Source organism: Neofelis nebulosa, chromosome 1, assembly GCF_028018385.1.
Source record: "Neofelis nebulosa isolate mNeoNeb1 chromosome 1, mNeoNeb1.pri, whole genome shotgun sequence".
Lineage (NCBI taxonomy): Eukaryota > Metazoa > Chordata > Mammalia > Carnivora > Felidae > Neofelis > Neofelis nebulosa.
In genome coordinates this window covers 102355407-102380701 of record NC_080782.1, presented here as the reverse complement: position 1 = coordinate 102380701, position 25295 = coordinate 102355407, and the positions used below count along the sequence as shown (strand labels likewise).

Sequence of the window (25295 nt, the reverse complement as noted above, 5' to 3'; positions counted from 1 at the left end):
AAATAGTGCCCCTGCCACCATTACACGGCTCAACTGTTTTCTTCGTAGTGTTCATCTCCGCTGGAAATTACAGACTTGTGGATTTGCCTGTTTGTGCTCTGCCTCCTCATCTAGAAGGTGAGCTACCCAAGGGCAGGACCTATCTGTCTCTGCCACCTTTGCACCCTAAGCACCTAGAACATGCCCTGGCATGTAGGGATTAAACATATCTGTCAACAAGTGATTGAATTGATAAATACTGCTTGGTTGAGGAAAAGAAAACTTTTTTTTTAAGCTTATTTATTTTGAGTGAGAGAGAGAGAGCAAACAGGAGAAGGGCAGAGAAGGAGAGAGAAAAAAATCTCAAGCAGCCTCCATGCTGCAGCACAGAGCCCAACGCAAGGCTTGAACTCATGAACCATGAGTTCATGCATGACCTGAGCTGAAACCAAGAATCAAACGCTTAACCGACTGAGCCATCCAGGTGTGTGTGTGTGTGTGTGTGTGTGTGTGTGTGTGTGTGTGTGTGTTTAATGTAACCTTTAATTCAGCCTTCCTAGGAATAGATTTTCTTTTCTCCAATTAGTGAGCTTTTATTTATAACACTGAGATTACAGACAGTTATGCCCTATTCTGAGGACTGTGATTTAATATTCATTAGAATCCCTAGGAATATTGGAGAGTTGAAAACATGACCTAATGGCCAGCTACTGCATCTCAAAGAATGTACCTGATGGGGAACGCCCCTTCATATACATACATATTCTCTTTTACGATGGCTATATGGATATTTAATTCACTTATGCTTTATGTTTTAAATGGGTACTTTGCTCTGACATCTTCCAGTTCTCGGTGTTAAGAGAAATGGGTTTGATTACAAAGAGCATAAAGATCTGAGGGTAAATTTTTTCATTTTGAATAATAGCCAAAGGTTGGATGAAAATAAAACTCACACTACAACTCTCGAGTTGGTAATGGGAAGTCAGGTTTGCTAATGATCTGTGAAGCTGTACAATTATTTCCAAGATGCTTTTTTTCCCTCTTGCAGTCCTCCTGGAGTCATAAACTGCACAGCTGACTAGGCAGGACTATCAGAAGTATGAACTGACTGTATTATTCTGTCTCCAGACCAGTGAGATGCAGCATCTGATAGACACACACCCGGCCTATCAGCAGAGCATGTTCCTAGCTGAGGCCATTCTGTTTTCTACCTGGTCTAGTCTCTTCGCTGAGCCAGCAGAAGTGGATCAGGAGCACTAGACCCCTGAGGGCCACGGAGAGCTCATCGCCACAGTCGACCAGCGTTGGGAGACTCTGTACAGAGATGATGGTCGAGCTGACTGCCTAGGAGGCTGTACAAGCTGTGGCTGGTACTTTCCCTAAATTTCCTGGACTGTAGAAACATGCGGGCTTCCAGACAGCTCCACCCCGGCCAAGCTCTCGGCTGCTAAGCAACCGATTACTTGATGGCTTGTAGCAGAACTCGTACCTTACTGTGCCAGGACTGTGCAGGAAAGACATGGCTGGCAGCACCCCTTAGACCTGTCCTTCCTTTCTTCTATTCACTCTTATGCATCCTCCTTCTATAGGGAGGAGAAAGACAACAAAATACACTGCTCTGGCCTTCGAGGAACTCGAATCAGGTAGAGGAGGTCGGCAGGGTTCTACTCTAGCACGATATTTGTTATTTCACTTTATATGGTTAGATTCTATGTACTTTGTACACCAGTGTAATTTAACTATACAGTGTGTGAATAAAGGAAACTATAAGTTCCTAAGTTTGATTCCTCAACACCTCCCTTCTGAATGTCAGCACTGCTCTCTTTGCTGCCCAAGGGTCCCTCCACTTGCCACCTATCCCGTAAGCTGTGACTTTGCTAATTCTCTACTGGAGAACTTTCATTGGTTCTCCTTTGTCTGTAGAACTGAGTAAAACCCTCCCAATCTGGTACTGAAGGATTTCAAAATTATCATCCTTCTGGGTTTTCCAGGTAAATTTCCCTCCTACTTCCCTTGACCTCGTTCAATATTTTAGCCTGTATCAGTCTGTTAATTATTTCCAAAGCACTCTTCAAATCTCTGATCTTTGCCCACGAAGATCTACCATGACAACGAGAAAGAGAAATGCAAATTCCCTATTTGACACAACTAGAGGATTTTTATGTCGCAAAATCACAAAACATGATGTAGAGCTGTCCGCACAATGGCAAACAGAGTATGAGAAGATCCTGAGAGTACTGAAGGTTGTAGTGAGAGTAGGCTAGCTACTCCCTCCCCCCTCCCCCACCTCATTAACAGGTGAAAGGAAATATCTCAAGTAAGAAGGGTGCCTTTTGGAATGCTGGCGAGAGTCCTAAATGAAACTGAAACCAATAATACATGGTTCTCCAAAAGTTGGTGACCATTCTGAGGGGTAAAAATAAAAACCTCTTTAACAATGAGAACAAGCAAGTGCCTGGCAGCAGGAGTTACTCTGGACCCCATTTGTCTCCAAGATAATGCAAGGGAAGAAGGACCAAATGTGGAATCACATGTTTAAGCCATATTTACATGGTCCATCTGAAGAACCCTACAGTTGCAATCTTGGTTGGCTTGGGAGAAGTAAAGTCTAAAAGAACTTACTCATGCACCTAACCTCGTGTCATAGGAGAATTCCTGTTATGGTCTGGAACACAGGCCTGACCTCTCCCCACACACAACTCCTAAAAGTGTCTTGCCCATGAAGTACTCATCTTATCCAAAGAAGGGTCATTTTAAATTGTCAGTATAAAAGGGTCATTTTAAAGTACCTGGGTGGCTCAGTCGGTTAAGTGTCCGACTTCAGCTCAGGTCATGATCTCACAGCTCGTGAGTTCAAGCCCTGCGTCGGGCTCTGTGCTGACAGCTCAGAGCCTGGAGCCTGCTTCATGTTCTTTGTCTCCCGTTTCTTGGCCCCTCCCATGCTCATGCTCTGTCTCTGTTTCTCAATAATAAATAAACGTTAAAAAAAATCAAAATGTCTGTATAGTAACAGTTAAGCAAAAAGGAGAAAGAACAAAAGATTGAGAAACATGACAGGAAAAAACAAATGGCAGATGAAATATACTCACGAGAAATATCTTTCCATGAAAGAGATGAAAAATGAGACCAAATATAAAATCATGAATTTAAAAATGTCATGAAGTAATTACTTCCATGAAACAAGAGCATAATGAAGACAAACAAGAGCTCATGATAAGACTAGTAAGAAAGTAGGAAATGAAAGATGAACTGACAGAGCTAAAGAAAGAATTGGAACGAGGCATTGAAGGGAATGTTAAGGTCCCGCATGAGCAACTAGGGACAAATAAAATGAAATTATTATTTATGTTATAGGTCAGTCATGTAAATTCATACCTAGGGTCAGCCTTATGAAGCCCAGGACTCTTGGCTTGCTTTACTTGGATCCGGACCTCGCTGGTCTATGTCTTCTGTCTTTTATCCTTAGAAGCTTTTTTCCAGTTTCACTAGGACTGCTGTATCCTCTTGGTTGACTGATGGCCTAGCTCCTGTTCCATCTTCGATTTTGACACAGGGCATCTTCTGGTTCTGTTTTGTTTCCATCTCTCAGCATCTTTTCTTGTCTTCGTCTCATCTCATCTCATCTCACCTCATCATTCAGCAAATATTTACTCAGCACCTACCATGGGCCAGCCAGGGACTCTGCCAAGCATAGGAGTCATGGCAGTAAGCAATTCAGGCATATCCCTGCTTTCATGGTGCTTATAGTCTAATAAGGCACACAAATCCTTAAAACAAATAAATACGGAATTGTGCTGTGAAGAGGGTGCTGATAAAGTAATATTTTATTTTAAAGAAAGAAGATGTTAAGTTACTAGTGTTTCTCAGTTTAAGTGGAATAAGCAAACCACCTAGGGGCAGATCTTCTTCATTCTGGAAGAATCTCCCAAGACCTCACTCAGCTATAAACCAAAAAGCCAGAAGGCACCCTCTGCCTGGGCGAAGGTGTCACAGAAACTTGGCTGTGTTGTAAAGGCTTCCACCTAATCCTTTGGAATGCAGAACCCTGAGGGCTCTGGGAAGAGGGTGAGCAAATGTGCACGAAGAACCAAGGAGACATTCTCTCCCACCACCAAGGACAGCTCTGCTGAGAGTAACCTCTGAAATGACTTGTAAAAATGATTTACCCTCTTGTTCATTTGCAAGTTGACATGTAAGACAAATAAAAAATAAACTAAAAAAATTAAGTTGACATTCAAAATTTCCATCGTAAATTTAAATAGAAAGAACCGGTATTTGTGGCATGTTATAAGTACTGACATTTAAAAACAAAACATATGTCATTTTTAAAGATGCCTAATGGAATAAAATACATCAGTGGTTTGACACTCACTGCTAAATGGCCATACTTTAAACTTCTGTAGCCAAGGGGCGGTTAGGTCTGACTTTGGCTCAGGTCATGATCTCATGGTTCATAGGTTCGAACCCCACGTTAGACTCTGTGCTGACAGTTCAGAGCCTGGAGCCTATTTCAGATTCTGTGTCTCCCTCTCTCTCTGCCCCTCCCCTGCTCATGCTCTGTCTCTCTCAAAAATAAATAAACGTTAAAAAATTTTTTTTTTAAAATTCTGCAGCCAAAGTGTGATATTGTGCTATTGAGGTTAAACTAAAACCAGGTCAGCTAGGATTCCAAGACCACAGAGCCTGGGAAGTGAGCTAAGGTCAGAAAGGCCACGGGCCAGGGGCTTCCACGGGTGCTACAATCCATACCTGGACCTCTGCTAATTAGCATAAAGGTCTGCAGTCAAAGTGGCACAACGAATGCAGCGGCAGGCTTTTTCTGGCAGGTATTGGAGGTATCTAAGACATGTGGGTTGGCTAAAGATTTTAAAGGTACTATCCCTTACCCTCATATGAACTCAGGGCAAGGTTAATTCATCCATTGGGAGGGCATCTGAGGCTCATCTCATCCCCTCACAGGCCAGTCAGCGGCCACAGATGTGACAAAGATGTCCAGTGGCCTGGTGCATCCTGAGTACCACAGAGACCTGGCTCTGGAATGTCACGGGGCTGACTCCAGTCAAGTCAAGGTCATCAAGCTCAAGGAACAGAACAGCCATATTAACTGCTTTGTGCCAGTTTGTTAATAAATGTTTAATAAAGGTCTGTATGTCCAGTAGACCTGCTGTGAGGGGTTTGAGACATTGGTGAGGTTGTGTGGGAGTAGCGAGCCTTCAGGTAATTCAGACATCTTTAGGAGGCTACTGAAAACAGTATGGGCGGTGTTATATGATTAAGCTGGTTTAGCTTAGTTCATGACATAACCATAATCTATTTTTTAAGTTTATTTACTATGAGAGAGAGAGAGAGAGAGAGAGAGAGAGAGAGAGAGAGAGAGAGTGAGTGAGTGTCCCAAGCAGGATCTCCAGTGTCAGCACAGAACCCGACACAGGGATTGAACTCATGAACCTCTAGATCATGACCCGAGCCAAAACCAAGAATCAGATGCTCAACTGACTGAGCTGCCCCGGGCACCCCAACCATAATCTATTTTTTAAAATTCCAGCTTTAAAAAAAAATTCTTTTTAATGTTTCTTTATTTTTGAGAGAGACAGAGACAGAGCATAAGTCGGGGAGGGGCGGAGAAAGAGGGGGACACAGAATCCGAAGCAGCCTCCAGGTTCTGAGCTGTCAGCACGGAGCCCAATGCAGGGCTGGAACTCACAGCCGTGGGATCATGGCCTGAGCCAAATTCAGACACTTAACCGAATGAGCCACCCAGGCACACCAAAATTAGCCAGCTTTTTAAAAATGTTAATACATTTTACATAATTTTATGTTAAAATTTTAAATCTGTATACCTCCCCCCAGAGAATTTTATCCCTAGTGTAATATTTTTATGCAAGAGCATTTATTAACCATATTATTTCTCTGAGATACATATATTTTGCTTTGCAAGAAAATGCACACATATGTAACTGTTTTTCGTTTCCTATAACTGTAAGAATTAAAATGATTTTGGGTTGGACTATCAGCACAATTATTATTAGCACTAATTGATCAGATATGAATATATTAGAAATACAGGTAATCATTAAGTACACAAGCAAACTATTACTAGAAATAATAGCTCTAACATGGATCTGACAGAGTTTGGAGGAGGGAGTTGTGCTGCAAAAAAGTGTTGAGAGGGTGGTTCAGAGGAAAAGAATTTCAACTACATATAAAAAGACCCCTTGTGACCCCAATGGACCATCGACTGAGAAAGGTGACAACATCCAGTCACGGCACCTGGGGTAAGATGGCCTGAACTCAGAGCCATCAGGAAGCCTCCTGCTTAGATCCGTCTCAGCATTATCCTTGTCCAGGTTAACTGGGCACGCTCAGAGAAAGTAGGACAGGGTCAACACCTTGGCACAGAATAAGCAAACTACAGCCCACAGGACAAATATGGCTGCCTCCTATTTTTGTGTGGCTCATGAACTAAGCGTGGTTTTTTAACCTTTTTTTTTTTTTTTTTTAGACCGAGAGAGAGCGTGAGCAGCAGAGAGGGATGGGGGGTTGGGAGGGACAGAGAGAGAGAGAGAGAGAAGAGAGAGAGAGAGAGAGAGAGAGAGAGAGAGAGAGAGAGAGAGAGAGAGAGAGAGAATCTTAAGCAGACTCCATGTTCAGTGTGGAGCCTGACTCAGGGCTCAATTCCACGACTTTGGGATCATGACCTGAGCCAAAATCAAAAGTCAGATGCTCAACTGACTGAGCCACCCAGGCACCCCTGATTTTTATGCTTTAAACTGTTGAAAAAAATTTTAAAGAATACTTTGTGACACATGAAAACTGTATGACATTCAAGTTTCAGTGTCCATAAGTAAAGTTTTATGGGAACATAGTGACACTCATTTGTTTACATATTATCTGTGTCCAAGGCTGCCTTCCCGCTATGACAGTGGAGATGAGCAGGTGCAGTCGAGACCAAATGTCCTACAAGCCTAAACTATGTACTCTCTGGCTCTTTTACCGACTGTATTTTAAGCCTTTGAAGTGTAGCAGAATATGACACCCCAAAATGTGGCACGTTGGCAAACCATTTGAGCTGTAGGCACTTGAAAAAGAGCAAATGCAGAAAGCCTTCCTCTGACCCCCCCCTTGTCTGCCTGAAGACAAGTTCTCCAAAAGGAACCCCATTGTCACAAATCTCCTCCCTGGGGGTCTCATCAACCAGGGAAGGTTAACTCTTGCCACAGGAAAGCAGGCTAGAAGGTGACACAGAAGCTGATACCACACCCAGGCTTTGTCACAAAATGTTACACCTTCCACAATGGCCAGGCAGGGATCGTGACCATCAGCGGCACCACCACAGCAGAGGACAGGGCTCCCTGGGCTGTGGGCCACCTGCTGACACAGTCTTGTGGAAAGTGAAGTGAGTCTAGGAGCAAAATGGGGTTGGGTTGCCGAGGACCCTTCCATTTGGGGACACTGATTTATGCAGACGGTGGTTGCTTCTGGGGCTGTGTCTCTCACCGGCAGCATGCGGCCACAGAGGTCCTGGCTTAGAAAGGTGCTGGTGGGAGGTGTGGGCTGAGGTGGATGGGCGTGGAGGCCTGGACATCCCCGGGGTCATTCACGTGAGGTTTAAGGTGCCCAGGATTGAGGCAGGATTTGAAATGGGAGGGGCCTGAGCAGCAGGGGCCAAAACCTGAGCTGGACGGTGGGAGGTCTGGGAGGTCCCAGATGACAGTGACAAGAAGGGAGAGGGGGACACAGCGGTTTAAACAGTCAAGGATGGGGGATGGGTGGTGTCAAAGGGATAATAAACTATGCTTGTGACAAGTGCCCTGAATGAAAAAATACCAGGTGCTCTGAAAATAACAATGGGGGTGTGGGGAGTCGGGGCTGATCTAGATTGGAAGGTCTATCTGGGGAAACAGCATTTCATTGGTGAATTAAAAGATGAAAGGGAGTTTGTGAGCTTGCCCTTGAGTGATTCAAAACTGACACGGAAAAAGAGCCACGGCTACCTCTGGTGGGCGATGAAAAAGGATGCCGTGGGCCAAGCTTCAGGCTCACTTAGGAGAGGGAAGAAGCACGGGGCCTCGAATCCAGCCTTGCCGCTTCCCTGCAAGCTCAGGTCGGAGCTGCTCACCCCCTCTGTGCACACGTAAAATGGGGAACAACAATACTTATGTCATTGGCTTGTCAGGAAGTGCGAATGAGTCAGGTGTGTGCGTCACCACAAACAAGAGTCTGTTTTATGTGGGAGTTAGCGATTATTATTATTTAGGAGAAATTATTTTTTCGGGGATGGCATCCAAGCCTAAATTACAGCAGGTCTTTCTCTCTGTATTCATTTCATCCTTTCAATAAGCCTGTGAGATAGGTTAACAAGAAAAAAACCCCAAAGAGCAGTTTTCTGTTCCTTCTTTCTGGATCAACACCGCCTCAAGCCCTGGCCTTACCTGCATTCTGCTGCTGTGACAAGGGGCCTTTTGTTAAAATCTGGGGCACTTAGGAGGTGGCTTCCTGCCCAACTGCCTTTTAATCTCTCAGATGCCCGGCTCTCAGGTGTTCAGCTTCTTACTGCTTCAGTTTTTAGGCCACGGTCGCTATGGGAGAAGCCAAGCGTTCGAGTGTGTGACTGTGAGGGACCACCGGGGATGCTGCACCCTGCCTCGGGGCTCCAGCTGGGGGCTGGGGTCCCCACAGATGCCACTTCCGCCATCGGGTGGCCCGCTCCCAGTCTGGGTGGAGCCATTCGGAGAGCCATCTCTACGTGTCTCAGACAAGCGTCCACACCTGATCCTGGCATCCACACCAGACCATACCATCCATCACCATGAGCTGTGTGAATCAGGTTGGAAATATACCCAACCTTTCGTTTTCCTTTCCTTTTCTCATTTATTTTCTTATCTACTTCACCTGGCCGTATTTTTGGAGCACTGTAAGCTGAACTGACTCCTCTTTGGAATCATCAGGGGCAACCAGGAAGTGGAGGGCCAGAACCGAGGGTGTAGTGATGGGCCCGAGATGCACAGGTGGATCCAGGAGAGGACGGCAGGTAGAACCCCGGACCCTGGCCACCGACTGGCTGGGGGAGCAGCCTGCATGGGTCACCACATATCCCTCCGGGGACGCCAACAGCGGCAAGGCCCCTTCCAGAAGCTTTGGTGGCTGGGGATGGTGGTGGAGCAGAGGCAGAACAACAGGGCAGACAACACAGAGTGGCCATCTGGACAGGTCGTTTTTGAAATCATGTCATAAATATCTTTGAGGACCCCTAGAAATAACTGGGAAATGTGCTATCGTTGAGTTAGCAGCGGCTCAGACCATTGCAATTGCGCGAGAGAAGTCGACACGATTCATTTTGCTCTGAGAGAGAGCTCCTGATCTCTGTCCTCATCCATCCCTTAACCTTCTCCATGGATTGGTAAGATCAGCCTTGTGAAAATTATGGGCCAGGAAAGAGGCACAGATAGAAGATGAGGTGACTAGCCAGAAATACATTGTTGGTGGCCAGTCACGTGCCAGAAATCTATTCTTCAAGACATCCTCTGAGGTAGGTCTGCTTATTCCCGTGTTACAAATGAGGACACTGAGGCACGGAAAAGTTGTTTCCTGCCCAAGGTCACACAGCTACGAGGTGGCAAAGCCGGGATCTAAACTGTGGTCCACTCATGCCCTTTTACATGCTGGGGAGAAACTTGTTCTTTGCCACCCAGTCAGCACGAGGTGTTAGATGGAGGCAAGGCAAGGCGCCAGGAAACGGTCACATTTCCAGAAACTTCTTGCTGTCAGTGTGTTGGTCTGTCCTCCAGCCCGCTGCCCGCAGGCTGCCACCACTGTCGAAGTGCCCTCTCTGTCTGGTCAGTCGGAGGCCGAGACCATTGCAAATCCTCACTCACTCTCTCCGAAACAACCCCTCGAGTTCCGGAGCCCTGGCTTCAGCTCGCCGCACTCCTGCCAAGCTGTTATCGCCAGTGAAAGTCAACAGAACCATTCCAGGCAATAAAATGACTCTGCAAAAGATCAGTCTGCACTGGGGGTCAGCTAAGGGGCCAAATAAAAGCCCCCAACTCAAGCCGGCCAAGTCAGTCCATCCTACCCAGGTATACCTGTCAGGTCTATTCTAAGTCCCACACAGGGACGCAGAGGAAGGAGATGCCCCGGGAGCCTCGGCCTCCCCCGACCGCGGCAGCTTGGCAGGGGCCGGCAGCTGTAGGACACCCGCCTAGGTTCAGAGGTGTCGCCAGGTGTCCTGGGAGCACTCCCTGAAATACGGACCCGAGACCAAGCGCTCGAGAGCAAATTCCATCAGAGTCCCGAGAAACGTCAGATATGGGAAAGAGAAAAGCATGCAAACGTCAGATATGGGAAAGAGAAAAGCATGCTTCGGGCTGCTGAGGTTAATTTGGGGCAGAAGAGAGAAACAAGAATGTGGCACACTTGGCTGCTTCCCTGTCCTTCTGCAGTCTTGTAAATCCGGAAACCGAGATACTGAGCGCCAGAAGCCAATCTTCTGCACCGCCGGCCCCGCCCCAAGCTGCTTCTCAGTGAGGCAGTGCTCCAGGGAGTGTCACGTGGCCTGTCTGGGGTGGGGGGGGGGAGTGGAGGACACGGGTTCCGCAGGGCACTACTCTGGGAACAGAGCAGCGGACGTGGCCGCACTGGCGGCAAGCGCTCCCTCCTGGCCACGCTGGCTGCCGGCGGCCCCTGGAGACACTGGAACCCCCCAACAGGTCAGCCCCAGACTGCCCACGGCTCCGTGACTGCTCGGAGCCCTCAGTCGCACTGATTGCTACCCGGCGGGTGTAGCCACGTATGCACGTGTGAGAGGGACCCCAGCCCTCTTGATTTAACCAACAGACCCGACAGAGCACAGGAAAGTTGCCTACTCAACGTCTCCACTCAGATGTCTCCTGGGCACCTTAAAGTTAACAGGCCCCAAAGCTTCCCTCTCAAACTGGTCCTGCCTTCATTCTTCCCATCTTTTCTTTTCTTTTCTTTTCTTTTCTTTTCTTTTCTTTTCTTTTCTTTTCTTTTCTTTTCTTTTCTTTTCTTTTCTTTTCTTTTCTTTTCTTGTTATGTCTATTTAGTGTTGACAGAGACAGAGCACGGGCAGGGTGGGGGCAGAGAGAGAGGGAGACACGGAATCTGAAAAGGCTCCAGGCTCTGAGCTGTCAGCACAGAGCCCGATGTGGGGCTCGAGCCCAGGAACCATGAGATCATGACCTGAATGGAAGTCTGGCATTCAACCGACTGAACGACCCAGGTGCCCCCATTCTTCCCCATCTTGGGGCAATGCCAGAACCATCCTTCTGGTTCCCCAGGCCCAAAAGCTTAAAGTCAAAACCCACATCCAGTCCAAGGAAAACCCTGTTGACTCTCTCTTCCTGGCATATAGAGAGTCCAATTGCCTTATCACCTCCAAACACAAGCTACAGTCATTTATCTCCTGAGTTATTTTATTAGCCTCCTAAATGTCTCCCTTCTACCCTTCCTGAGTCTGAGGAGGACCTCATGTGACTCTCACCTGGAAGCCACTGTTTCCTTTAAAAAAAAAAAAAAAAGTCAGACTACGACACACTCCGCTAAAGAAGCTTCCCAAGACTTCTCATGTCACTCAGAGCACCACAAAGCTTTTCGCAATCTGGTGCATGTGCCCCTCCCCCCCCTTCACCTCACACCTTTCCTCTCTGACTTCCTCTCCTATTCCTCATCCCCTTGCTTACCTCATCACCTTCGCCTCCCTCTTGTTCTTCCTCGAATATGCCTGCTTCTGCCTCAGGGCCTTTGCATCCGCTCTTTGCTTTGTCTGAAGTGTTCTTCCCACCTTTGCCAAAATATCACTATTGTTCCCTGTGATAGTTTTATAATATCACTATTATAAATACTGATAAATAGTGATAAATATCACTATTGTTCCCTGTGATAGTTTTATAATATGTTATAAATATGTTATAATTATAAATATCATAATATGTTTATAATATGTTTTATAATATGTTCAAGAGGTAGAGACTAATTTCCCTCCCTTTGACCCAACTTGAAGGAACAACGCAAAGCCAGGTGATGGTGTAGGACGTTAGAGACCACATCACGAAATGCACTGCGTCTTCCCCCTCCTTCGCTCTCTCTTGGATCACACAGTCTAGGGGAAGTCAGCTTCCGTGTCATGAAGACAATCAGGCGGCTCTCTGCAGAGGTCTACATGGTTGGAAACTGAAGCCTCCCGCCCAGAGCCATGGGTGAGCCACCCTGGAGGCAGACCCACCAGCCCCAGTCAGCCCCAGTCACCTTCAGGTGGCTTGACCGCAACCTGATGGGAGATCCCCAGCCAGAACCACCCTCCCCCATCTGTTCTGAGATTCCAGCCCCTCAGAAACAGTGAGAGATAATAAATCTTTGTTGTTTTAAGCTTCTAAGTTTTGGGGTAATTTGTTAGGCAATAATACATCATCACTATGCTCGCTTCCCCATTCCCTTCAAGTTTCTGCCACAGTGTCACCTTCTCAGAGACGCCTTCCTCAGCCACCCTGCTGAAAGCGAAATGTCCCCTGCCTCCTCCTGGGATTTCTTACTCCCCACAGCACTTACTGCCACCTAATACTCCGGATAGCGTACGTGTCTTTTTTTCTTTTTTTTAATTGTCTTTCTCCTCCTTATTAAAATAGAAATTCCAGGAGGGCAAAGGATTTTGTGTCTTGTTTATTGGCATGTGTTCAGTACTCACTAAATATTTGCCGCATGAATGAATGAACGCATGCCACGTCTTCGCTGTCCAGATTCACTTCCTGAATGCAAGATTCATCCGTTTTTAATAGTTCATTCTGCAGCTCTTTTTCTAAGGAGTCTGTCTGGTCTTGTCTTTTTTCACTACCACACAAGCTGGAAAAGGCCACTTGGTTTTACACAGGCAGGAGGTGACCCAGCCTCTTTCCTGAAAGTAGGTCTGCTATGAAAACGAGCACCTTAGAGGCTGATGGTCATGTCTTTCATACTTGAGTGCTGATCGGTTTCTAAGGATTTTAATTTAGTCAAACAGGCTCCAAAAGACAAACAGTCCAAGCGGCAGATATATCCCAAGTGGAGGCTAATCTGATCGTCCTTGGTGCCAGTACATTCAACTCCGTCATGTGTGGCCAGCCCGCAGTCATGTGGCACCGGGGAGGGGGGGGGGAGGTGGGGGGCAGCTGTGTCAACAGGGCCCTCGCAGGTCCGCACACGACATGACCAGAGATTGAGTTTCAAATACAGGAGAAGGAAAGCACGAGCGGGGAAAGCAGATGGAAACCCCTTGTACAAAAAAGAGCTGTTAGCAGGCCTGCGTAGGGAGAGCACTTTCTGTATTCAGGGCCTGTGTTCTTAGAAAGCTCCGTGTCCACTGCTGTTGTGAAATCACCCCTGCTGGCTCTCTGCTTGTTAGCTAGGTGTACTTTGAGGCCTCTCTACCTTGGAAATATCCTGACACTTTGACCAGGATCCCCACCCGGGACATAGATTGCTGCAATGTCCTTGGGATACGGTGTCTATATTATTACACTAATTAAAAAGCCACGTAATAAAAAGCCACATTCTGAGTTCATGGCATTGTGCGTCCTCTGGGTGATGGGTGTACCTAGGAGGAACAGCCAGAACATCTGGTTCAGGCCCCTGCTCCGTACGAGTCAGCTGGGGAGGTCAATTTTTGCCCTTGGGCCTTGGTTTCCACAACTGAAAACGGACCGGTTTTTAGCCCCCCATCCTCTTTGGCTCCAGCCTTCTCTGCGGCACTGGAGACATACTAAACAAGTGGAGGCTGTAGGTAGAGTGGGTAACGCAGGGCCTGGCACAGAACAAGGGGTGGTGGTGTCATCAGTATTATGCATTACCGTGACAATCAGTGATGTTCAGTCAGGGCAGAGATTCTCAGAGGCCAAGGCACTCCGGCTGGGAGAAAGGCGACATCTGGCCACTGGGACAACTGTCCCCAGCAACTCCCAAAGCAGGAACGTGTCCAGTATGCCTCCCTCCCCAAGCCTCATGTCTCCGACCCGGGGGGTCCCGCACTCAAAGCCCAGGGAAGCGCCCTTCCCTCTGCCTCCCTCTGTCCCCTCCTTCTCATGCCTTGAAATCAGCTAAGCAGAGTGAGACCTAGAGAACAACTTGCTGTATTAGATATGCAGAGTGCTCACACTTTAAAAAGCTTAAAGCAATTGGCATGAACTCCAGACTGGGTTTCAGGCAAAGGGGACAGGAAGTGGGGAGAAGCGATGGAGCTGGGGAAAGTCCCCAGGGCTCCCCCGCTGTACTTGGGCTGAGCCTTTGATTCACCTTCCACAGCGCCCTGACCTCTGGTGTGGAAACTGGCGCGGTTGGGTCCCTGTCACGTGTCGTGAGGCAGGTTACAAATAGCATGGGGATTAGCAAACCCATCCCGAAAGGAAAGGACTGGTTCAAGGTCAGGGAAAGTTACCAGTTTAATTCCGGCAGACTATTAACAATCGAGAACCCGAAAGGGGGTTCTGTGGTAAGGCGGACCGAGCCTAAGTGTGAGCGCGGAAGGGACAGAGCTGACCTGCCCAAGGCCTGCTTCAGTACTGGAGCTAGGAGCTCCTGCCTGGATGGCTCAGGTATGGAGGACCCTTGTCTCACATTCTAATGGAGCGCAAGTTTCAGGGACCTGGTGTCTCCATAACCCTTTCCTGGTCGGGGAGCTCGCAGCGAGGGACTTGCTCCAGGGACCCCCCCCTTCAAGGTCTCCGGAGGGGCAGGAGTGGCACACGCCGCTGGGTAGACTAGCCCTAGACGGCGTCGTGGCCGAAAGCGCGGCCTCAGGAACGCAGGGCCCAGTCCTGCCTGGGCCACCAGCACATCGGAGAGGGCAGCGGGCGAGTCCCCTTCCCGCGTCTCCCCCTGCCCCAACTCTGGGCCCGGGATCCCGAAGGGAACCGGCTCCCTTCCTGCTGCCTGGATCTCGCAGCGCGCAGTTCGGACAGCCGGGAGGAGAACCTCAACTCGCCGCCCCCTACCTCCCACGGCTGTGGGCCAGCGAAGTGGCGGGGGTGCCCATTTTTCCTGGATTCCTTGCGCGCACGGTCACGGGCGTAGAAGCGGCCAGATCTGCCCGCCCCGGGCTCCAAGGCCGTCCCCAGTCCTCCACTGCCGCGCCGGGCACGTCTCCGGCCCCGAAGGGCAGCACCCAGCGGCGGCCAGCTCCCGCCAGTCGGCCCTGCCCCGCCGCGCCCCCTCTGGCACCGCCTCCTTCTGTAAATACAGTGGCGGCCCGCCCTCCGCGCCCGGACGCGCAGGTGGGAACGTGCGGTGCCGGCCGCCACAGGGAGGCCGCGCCCAGCCGGGTGCCCACGGCCAGCGCCGCCTCCCAGAGCGCGTTCCCCCAGGCCCGGGCCAGGCTCCCGGGACGCGCCCCGGCGCAGGCAGCGCGCACGCCCGACGAAGCTTCAGGTAAGCGGCTCGGGTCCCCGCGCTTCTCCGCACTCCCGCGCGAGGTCTGGCGCTGCGCTTTTGGGACCAAGGCTTGGGGAGCGATGCGGCGCCAGCGCCGGAGATCCCGAGCTAAACCTGCAAGGGTGGGCGCCACAAGCGGAACGGCTCGGGGCTGTTGTTGCGCTCCGGCTCCTTAAAACCCACGAAACTACTCCCTGTAAAAGACTTCTGGCTGCCCTTGCCTGGATCCCCAGATGCACCCGAGTTTTAGGCTGGGGGAGATGCCGATGATTTGGAAATGTCCTTTGAAAAATTGTGTTGGGGAGGTGGATTCGGTTTTGGGGACATTAAACGTAGGTTGGTATTTAAAAAAGGTTTACTCTTCTGTTAGTGTAGATGTCTTTGTGTCCGTTTGTGAGTGCATGTATACGAGACAGACAGACTACCCACACCCTATTTTGGATGAGGGATTAATACATATGGCAGGTGTTTAGTCCACTAGTCCATGGAAAAGAGCTACAAGTCCAGTTTTAGGCTTCTATTTACTAGTATTTGGGAATTTGCCTGAAGTCATTTGAAGCCTTGTGACTCGCTTCAGAGTTGAAGGCACCAGAAATTCCTGATAGGACTTTGTAACAGAGAATCACCCTTATCACTGGAACCAGCAAAAGAGATTACATGATCTAGATTTCTTTTTCTTCAATTAGTGCAACCTTGTCTTTAAGTGTTTGTCTCAGCTTATTGCATCTTCATAAATATAGTTTGTCTAGGTCTAAAATGGAAACTTATTTCCCTCCAATATTTCCTTCTTGCCCCAACTTCCTTCTGATTTCAGTGCACATTTTCCTGGAAAAGTACTTCCTAGTGTAAGACCAGCTATTTGCTTTCGTTACCTAAATTAGCTGACCCTCCTTGGGCCTCATTTGGATCTATCAAGATGGCCTTGGCTTTAGAGCCTCAATCTCAATCTCCTTCATATGATCATGGATACAAATGGCACAAAGCATTTTAAGTTTTCTTTCCTTGAGCAGGTAAAAATGGTGTTCACGTTTAGGTTGCTTTTTCCAGTGCCTCAACTTGAAGGGTCCTGGTAAAATATTCCACTCATTAGAGTAAGAAGAGATAACTAAACAGACGATCAAGTCAACGTAGTAAACTAGGCAACTTTTTCACAACGGCATAGGGTACCCTTCATATAAGATAATGTAATCGCGAGGCTTGGTAATCTTGTGGAAGGTACTCTCCCACTTGGTTTCACTGACCCGCTTCTTCCAAAGTCAAGTTCTCTTGCTGTTTAGTGCTCTGTAACTGGTGGTTTTATTGGCTGCTTATTTTTAACTGAGCCTACACCTTTTTGTGGAAGTGAGAGGCACTTTGGAGGAGGGTGAGTGAGAGGCCATCTGCACGCCTGGGAGGCAAGGCCTCGCCTGACCCGATGTGCCACACACCCCTGGGTCATCCCAGCCCGGTCAGCCAGGCCGGCGCAGCCCCAGTGCCTGTTTGAGAACTCAAGGGACGAAGTTTGACACAGTTCGCTTAAAATCCACCAAATCCACTCTGTTCCTGAACTGCCTTCCCATTCAATTGAAACTGCTGACCTTGGGCCTCCTGGAGATGTGACAGCCTTAGAAAAGGGCTGGGAATGGAAAGTTGCCACAGTCTAAAACAGGAAATGGAAAGTTAGTTACTGAACGAAAATTTACCGACTTAGAAATGTTCGGAGCAGCTGTGATGAAACGTGGGATGTCTGTAAATCAGAAATAATCCCAGTAGTTCTTCCCTCACTCGCCATTGTTTTTTTGTTTTTGTTTTTGCCTGGGGAAGTGAGTTTGTAAGACTCATAACAGGAAAAGCCACGCCCAGTTACGTTTATTGTATGGGTTTTGTTTTTTTAAAGATACTCTTAGGTGCATGGTCATTGCATTTCCTCTTCTTGAGTATCTTCATAAAATTACATATTCAAAAGTTTCTGAATGCCGGTGCTTCTGACTCATAAACCAGCTCATTGTTCCCCAGTGTATCCCTTGCATAAAGTTCTGTTCCTATGATTTCATCCTAGTGTGATTTCTGAAATGGCCAGGGCGGGTCAGGAACACCTGTGCCCACTTTAATTTGGTGTTTGGTTACATTTTCAGAGCTGTTGAGACCAACCACCGGAGGAAAGGAAATCCATTCTGCCTGGCTCTGGGGAAGGGGCCTCTTCTGGCCATGTCTCCTGTAGCTGCTGCTGAGCCAGATGGGATCCAGCCAGACAGGAGTGTCAGCAAGGTCATTTTCTTCCTTTTTGTCTTTGGTGCCATCCTGTTGTGCGTGGGAGTCCTGCTCTCCATCTTTGGGTTCCAGACATGCCAATACAAAACCTTCCCAGACTGCAGCATGGTGCTGAAGGTCGCTGGGCCTGCCTGTGCCGCCGTTGGGCTCGGGGCTGTGATCCTGGCCCGCTCCCGGGCACGGCTTCAGCTCCGGGAGGGGCACCTGCGAGGCAGTCAGGCGGACCCCGACCGAGCCTTCCTCTGTGGAGAGAGCCGCCAGTTTGCCCAGTGCCTCATCTTTGGGTTTCTGTTCTTGACAAGTGGCATGCTCATCAGCATACTTGGCATCTGGGTCCCTGGATGTGGCTCCGACTGGGCGCAGGAACCCCTGAATGAGACAGACACTGCCGACGTGGAGCCCCAGATCTGTGGATTCCTATCCCTGCAGATCATGGGACCCTTGATTGTACTCATGGGATTGTGTTTCTTTGTGGTTGCCCATGTTAAGAAGAGAAACAACTTGAATGTGGGCCAGGAGGCCTCTGAAGCTGAAGACAGACAGATCCAGAACACGGAGCCCGTCCAGGTCACTGTAGGTAGGTGGCTGTCATTCCTACGCATGCTCATAGCACAGTGGCTGTAGCATCAACTGGGCTGCCCTCGGGTCTGGCCCAGAGTCTCTCTTTTCTGTGTCTCTCTCTTACACACATGTGCACGCATATGCACATGTACACAGTCCTGCTGCTGTGTTAAGCCCTGGAAGAATCCTTGTACACTTCATCTCCTCCCAGCAATTCCTTATTATTTAGCAAAAGCACTGGGACATTAAGTTGTGATCTTGACTGAGGTCACAGAGCAAATTAAGAGGAAGGTGACAGAAACTGCTAAGGAGAGCTTGGGAACCTTCTGTCACGTTAGAGACCTGCCAAGTGACATGGCACTTTGTGCCGGCCATGCAGACTCTCATCCCTGGCTATCACTGGCTGGTTGTCCTTGGGAAGTCCTTAACCTCTTCTGACCTTAGTTTACATATCTATAAAATGAGCCTTGCATTGCTGAGATTCCTTGCAGCACTAACATTCTAGGATCCTGTCTGTCCCAAGGCCAGCCATCTTCTATGTTTTGAGGCGGCTTTCTGCAAGGTTTCCCACGTTGTTCTTCGTTTGCTGTCACTTTATCCATGGCTTCAGGATGGAGGCAAAGTTTGGAAATAGTGGCACAGATGAAACTGAACTGTGATCGCACCTGTCACTTCTTTCCCCCATGGAATGCCCAGCCAGGACTTATGAGTTCTCTGGGTTCTGCAGAACAGATGGAGGAATAGCTCCCAGAGTCGGCCCCCTACAGAACATCAGTAGCTTTTGCCTCAATTTCACACAACCAATGAAAAACCCCACTGCTGTTCAGTTTCACCAATCGCTCTTTTCTTTTTTCAGTCTCCTGCTTTGGAAAGGGAAAAGCTCTGAAGCCGTAGCCTTGACATCTGCAAGGCTCGGCAAAGAGCATGATGGGACAGGAGCAGAGAAGGAGTGTGGTGCACGTTTCTCATGTTCGGGGGGGGGGGGGGTCTGGTGGAAGCAGCAGTATTCACGGCAGGGGGTTCCCTGGACTGCCAGCCTCGCATGGCACCGGCCTTGGAGAGCAGGGCACATGGGTTTACACACGCATCCTTGAGCCATGGTTGAAGTTCCCGGCTTATTTGTGTATTTATGTATTTATGGGGGCCACACCAATATCAGTTATACATTAATAATAGCTAACACAGATGCAGGGTTCATCCTGGGACCAAATACCCATCCAAGTGTTCTTCAAGGACCTACTCTGTCAAATTCTTTCACACCTACAACCACCCAATGAGGCAGCCTACTCTTAGTATCTCCACGTTAGAGATGAAGAAACTGAGGCACAGGGATCTCAAATAACTTGCCGAGGGCACAGACCAGCAAGTGGCAGAGCCAGGATCCCAACCCAGGCAGGCGGCCACGCACACACCGTGGCCCCGCGTAGCACTGGTTTCGCCTAGGGTCCTGGGCAGCCGTTACATGGCTAAAGGGCTTACCCTATGTTGTAGATGTTCTCAGTCCTTTTGGGGAACACGGTGGGTCTAAGTAAACACACGCGTTTGATGCTTACAGTCTTCCACTTACTTGGGAGCATTTCGAGGTATGCCCTTGGGGTTTACTATCGGGGGATCTTTGGGGCTCAGCCTCCCTCCTGGTGGCTGGACTTGAGGGGCAGCAGAAAGCAGGGCTGCTGGTGCTGGGACACAGTGACTCCTGGGTGGTCTCATCCTGAGGCTGGCTTTTCCGCTTAACCCTTTCAGTACCATCACCCCTGTGAAAGTCTGGCAGCCTAACTCCTTGTTTTTCTCTCCTTTGATATTATGGGATAGGGTTTAGGTTTTCCGCAGCCATGGCTTTTGGTGTAATTGCTAAGACTCCAGATAGACATTGTCTGTTGATGCTCAGTTCTGCCTTATGAAGGATTGGGGTGATAAGAGGCAGTCCTTGGCCAAGTCCCAGAATTCAGCTGTTCCTAGAATGGAAGCCCCTCCTCCCCAGACACACGAGATATCCCCGTTGTGGGCACACTCAGTGCCGGGTCCTGGATATACAAGCAGGGCTATGAGCTAGGCCTCCCTTGAGGGATGTCTGCTGTCACCTCCCAGAAGACATCAGGTCCTGGGGGACACAGTGAAAGGGAAATCCAGGGGGGACGGGGCTGCTTTCAGGGAGAGCAGGTTGCAAGGGTGGGGAGGGCGGGGAGCCTCCCTTGCAGAGGGAGGACAAGGAGAGGCTTGGACAAGCCCCAGAGACAGCTGGTGGCTTTGAGCACTTCCTTGTTTGCATTGGACAGGTGACCGACCTGCTCTAGAGGCTTATTCCTGGGGCCTTTGTTCCACGCTGTGTAATTAAAGTGCACAGTCAGCCTTACTTCCTCTGACCTACCAAGACCTGCGAAAAAAACTACATGAGGATCCCAAGATAACCATTATATGTTATCAAGTTTAGGTTAGCAACGTACATTTTAAGCTCTAGGCACCATGTGCTCACGGAGGGAGAGAAAGACTTAACACATTTTTGGCAGGGCTAAGTCCGCTTCAGGGAAGCAGTCGAGGTAATACGGCGGAGAGTGGCCAGCCGGGAGTGTTTCGTCCGACGCGTGGATCGGTGCCACTTGCCGGTGGCCTGGGCTTTAAGCACCTTCGCGGGTGTGTTAGAGCTGAGTCAGTCTGCTGTGTGACCAGCACACAAGAACCCAGCCCTCCTGCCTGTTCTCTGAGGCAGGTGCAGTTAGGGATGGCCTGCTGGTCACAGATGTGACAGCCCAGGCCCTGCGGGGCTGGTAACTGGCAAATGGCACCCTGGTAGCGGTAACGAACTTTGTCCTGACCTAGACAGGCCTCGGGTCTGCTGCCCGTACAAACCGGTTGCCTCCCTGTGGTGAATCAAAGTCCTCTCTCCTTCACGTTGCCTAAGCTGTCATTTGGTGCTGCCGGCTTTCCAGAGGCTGCCCTCGGACCTTGATTTCGGCAGACCTCTGGTGCTGCCGCAGGGCCAGAATGATCTGGGCAACCCACATGGGACGTTCTGTATTGGAATTGGAGTACAAGGTAGAGTTTGCATCTGGTTTCCACTGTCTCCTCCCCACAACACGGGATGTGTTCTGGAATGAACAGCAGCAACAGAAAGGCAGACACAAAAACCAAAACCGAAAACAGAAAAACAAGCTTAACTGGAGTGTGACTTTCTCTTGGAAAGCTTGGGTGAAAGGGTGAATAAAAGCTTGTAGAAGGGCGCACAGCACAGCTTTGGCAGTTGAAAGAGCGGCTGTGGACTAGCCTGTTGTCATTTGCTCAGAGGCTAACACCGCATGTAAGGAACAAGGCGCCTCATCCAACAGCTCAGTGTCGATGACTCACAATTTCAAAGTGAGGAGGAGTAAGCTTTGCAGCAGGAGACAACCCCAGGAAGCGAATGCTTCACAGAAATGCTTTAGCTCAGACTTGCTAGGAAATAGTGGCCCACTGTTTGAAAAAAACTGTGGTAAAATATAGATCACATGAAATGTACCATTTTAAGCGTTTCTAAGTGCACAGAGGCATTACGTACATCCGCGGTGTTTGGAACCATAACCACTACCAAGTTCTAGAAGTTTTTCATCATCAAGAAGAAACCGTCCCCCGTTAAACATTCATTCCAATTCCCCCTTGTCCCAGCCCCTGGCTACGTCCACCCTATGTCTCTGTGAATTTGATAGTCCCACTTTTCAATTCTGGAGTTGGCATAGGTGTTTTGACCTTTTACATACATGGGCCAAACGTAACATTAATTTATTTTGCTCTTGCTGATGTGCTTGCATTTCTTTCTCACCTGTTTTCAACGAAATACTGTCTTTCCTCAGGTGATGCCGTGATAATATTCCCACCTCCTCCACCACCTTACTTTCCTGAATCTTCAGCTTCTGCAGTAACCCGAAGTCCTGGGGCTAACGGTTTGCTTCCAAATGAAAATCCACCTTCATATTACAGTATTTTTAACTATGGGTAAGACTTTGTATTTGCACTTCAAGAGTAAGCATGTTTAACCTTCTCGGGTCTGTGGCTAAGCTCAGGCCAAATTAGTTTTAAGGCTGCGGTACAGGAATCAACGTTAGAGTGGGAGGATCTTTTTTGCTGACATGATATCAGAATTATTGCCTTAATAGTAACGGTACCTTTCAGGAAACTGTAGGCAGCACATATGTGAAAAATTGTAAAGGTGGTTATGCCGGGTTAATATGAAGCCTTCTCCAGGTATCTTTATGAGTTCCTAGCATGGGTGAGCCTCCAAATGTTTAACACTTCATCAGCCAGACTGAGCACTGGGACAGGGCTTGCGAGGCCCCCTATGTTAGGCTTTGCCGCTTTAGATCATGGGGAGATATGGGGGTCCCCTAGCGACCTCCAACAGGTACACAGGTTTTCAGTACCTCATGGAGGTACTTGGGTGACTGGCTAAAATCAGCTTGCACCCTGACCTGACCAAGTTTGGCTTCTCTTCTCAATATTCAGTTGTTCCCTGGGCCTCGGAACCTTCTCAGACTGAATGAAGAGATAGATAAGATTCACACTCCCCTCCGCCACGCTCCCCATATGCCACAAATTAGGACGCATACCTGGGGTTAGATTAAACAACATAAATCTAGGTGTTTTTCCTTCCTGCAGAGGGACGCAGCTGAAGGTTTTAGAGACATGGCCATGGGATGCAAGTGGTGGTTGGTGCAGTTCATAATGGGGAAAGGCTGGAGGCGGCCAGACTGGCTGGGAGGCTGACTTTCATGGCCACCGGGATGTCTGGAAACCCCCACTGCTGGGGATGGGTGCTGCCTTACCTGGTCCTTCGTGTTTTAAGGCCCATGTTCTTGTTGTGCTTCAAACTGGGTGGTGAGCTGGAGATCCAACCAGAGATGGATATAGGAACCGTCCTGCAGGGATGAAAGGGAGGTTACGTTCTGGGCATTTGTAGAATTCTGTTGGTGAATTTTTATATTCTTTACTCCAATGATGAACCTCCCCAAGCCCTAAATAAATGTCTATTAACTTAAAAAACGACAACAACAACTCCTACTTGCTACTACCATGATTTCTGTGTGCCACAGTCTGGCTTTTCTTGCATTATCTCATGTAATTCTCATGGGTAGGAGAGTAGGCACTCTGATCATCCCCATTTTACAGATGAGGATGCCGAGGCTTAGTGAGGTTAAATAACTTGCTCACGATCACACGGCTAGAAAGCGGCGGAGTGGAAATTCAGAGGCAGGTCTGCCTGGTAGAACTCACTCCAGTAACCACTGTGCTTTACTGCCTCCCTTCAAGTTTTTGGTTTGATTTAATTTTCTATTTCCCTCAGTCTGTCTGCCTTATGCTAGCTGTCCCGGAAGACAGAAACAGAGAAGAGTCAGGCAGAGAAGAGTAATAACTCTGTGTGTGTGTGTGTGTGTGTGTGTGTATACTCATTTTGGATGGCACCTACACATTCCTACCTCGCGTCTTCCCAATGTCAAGGAAAACAAAACAGGGTAAAATTCTCTTAATGTTACAATCAGCTGTAAGGAAAGTAGGGAGTAAGGAATCGAGATATATCTATAAGAAATACAACATGGAAGAAATTACTCCTGAGATCCTTGCAAATGCTCCTAAAAGCATATAATTAAATGTTTGAAAAGAACCTCCTATTTAATGTGTGTCACTATTCTCTCCTTCCTTTCTGTTCTCCTTCCTTCTTTTTAGTAGGACCCCAACTCCTGGGGGCCAAGATGTGGGCTCTGAGAGAGATTGTGAATCTATATACACCATTTCTGGGTCTCCTTCATCCACTGGGATCTCATACACTCCGAATCTCTCCTCTGAACTGCCTCCCAGATACGAAGAAAAAGAAATCGCGGCAACCACATCCTTATCCCTATCTTCTGAGCCTTCCCGACCGTGACTCCAGTTCAATTGTACATAAAATCAATCACTGTTTTATATAATTTGTTTTGTAATAAAAAAAAAATACAGTGGCATCGTCTCTGTTCTGATTTCCCTGGCCTTTCAGTATCAACATCTGTAGCGAACGTTCTGCACTAAGCGCTCTGGACCACGGGCGAAGCAAAGTGCCCATAAGCTGATTCTCTCATTTAGACCTACTACATTCAACCTGGTAGACGAAGAAACAAAGGTTCCGAGAGGCTAATTAAGTTACCCCGGGTCACACTGCTTCTCAGTGGTGAGGTTGGGTTTTGAACCCATCTAGCTGGGTTCTGAAAGCCAGCCTGTGGCTACCCTGTTTCTGTCAAAGGCTGACCGGAGGCAGCTGTTAATGTTTAGCCTGGCCCATTCTATTTCCAATGTTAACTGCTTCTGAAGCAGAGAAACTAGACGACTCTCCTAAGTTCTTTATTATTTCTTCCTCTTCTTGCCTTCCCTCTCCCTGTCGTCCTTCTTCCTCCTCCTCCTATTCCTCTTTTCTTTCTTCCATTTTGCAAAAAGGTAATTAGGTCGTTTACACCAGGACAGTGACCAGCACGTTGATATCCTGAAGCCTCCTCATTGTGGAATGACACCGTCAGAAAAGAGACTTCTTGGGCTACTGTGGTAGCTAGATTCCCGTGGAAGGGTGTGCCTTTCTGTTACAACGTATTGGTGCTAGGCTGCCTGGACCACCGACTTTTATTCTTATAAGGCTACTGATGAACAACAGCTTTTGTACTGTTGGGTGCGAAGATAAGTATTTCATTCTAGGTATAAACCAGAAATCACCACTAAGTATTAGCAGTTCTACCCGGGAGAAAGTGACTTTTGGAACATAAAAATCTGTGGGAACAGCACTGTTGTGATAATGAAATCATGCAAAAACGTGAACTTTTTATGCCTTTACACAAGCCTAACCCCCATAAAAAATCCATATTACCCATGGGGCACCTGGGTGGCTCAGTCGGTTAAGCATCCGACTTCGGCCCAGGTCATGATCTCACGGTCCGTGAGTTCGAGCCCCGTGTCAGGCTCTGTGCTGACAGCTCAGAGCCTGGAACCTGTTTCAGATTCTGTGTCTCCCTCTCTCTCTGCCCCTCCCCTGTTCATGCTCTGTCTCCCTCTGTCTCAAAAATAAATAAAAGTTAAAAAAAAACATAAAAAAAATCCATATT

The 25295-nt window shown here is 48.5% G+C and overlaps 1 protein-coding gene across 2 annotated transcripts; it reads left to right on the top strand.

Moving 5' to 3' along the window:
• Positions 1-14376: 14376 nt before the first annotated feature.
• TMEM171 (transmembrane protein 171) lies at positions 14377-24173 on the top strand. Of its 2 annotated transcripts, none has more exons than XM_058729901.1 (4): positions 14377-14561; positions 17511-18223; positions 22032-22173; positions 23902-24173. In XM_058729901.1, exons 2-4 carry the CDS (start codon positions 17584-17586, stop codon positions 24095-24097), a joined length of 978 nt encoding a protein of 325 aa, XP_058585884.1. In that variant the 5' UTR covers positions 14377-14561; positions 17511-17583; the 3' UTR covers positions 24098-24173. The 2 variants fall into 2 exon arrangements, with proteins under 2 accessions (XP_058585884.1, XP_058585875.1); XM_058729892.1 differs by having other exon boundaries at positions 23899-24173.
• The last annotated feature ends 1122 nt before the right edge of the window (positions 24174-25295 follow it).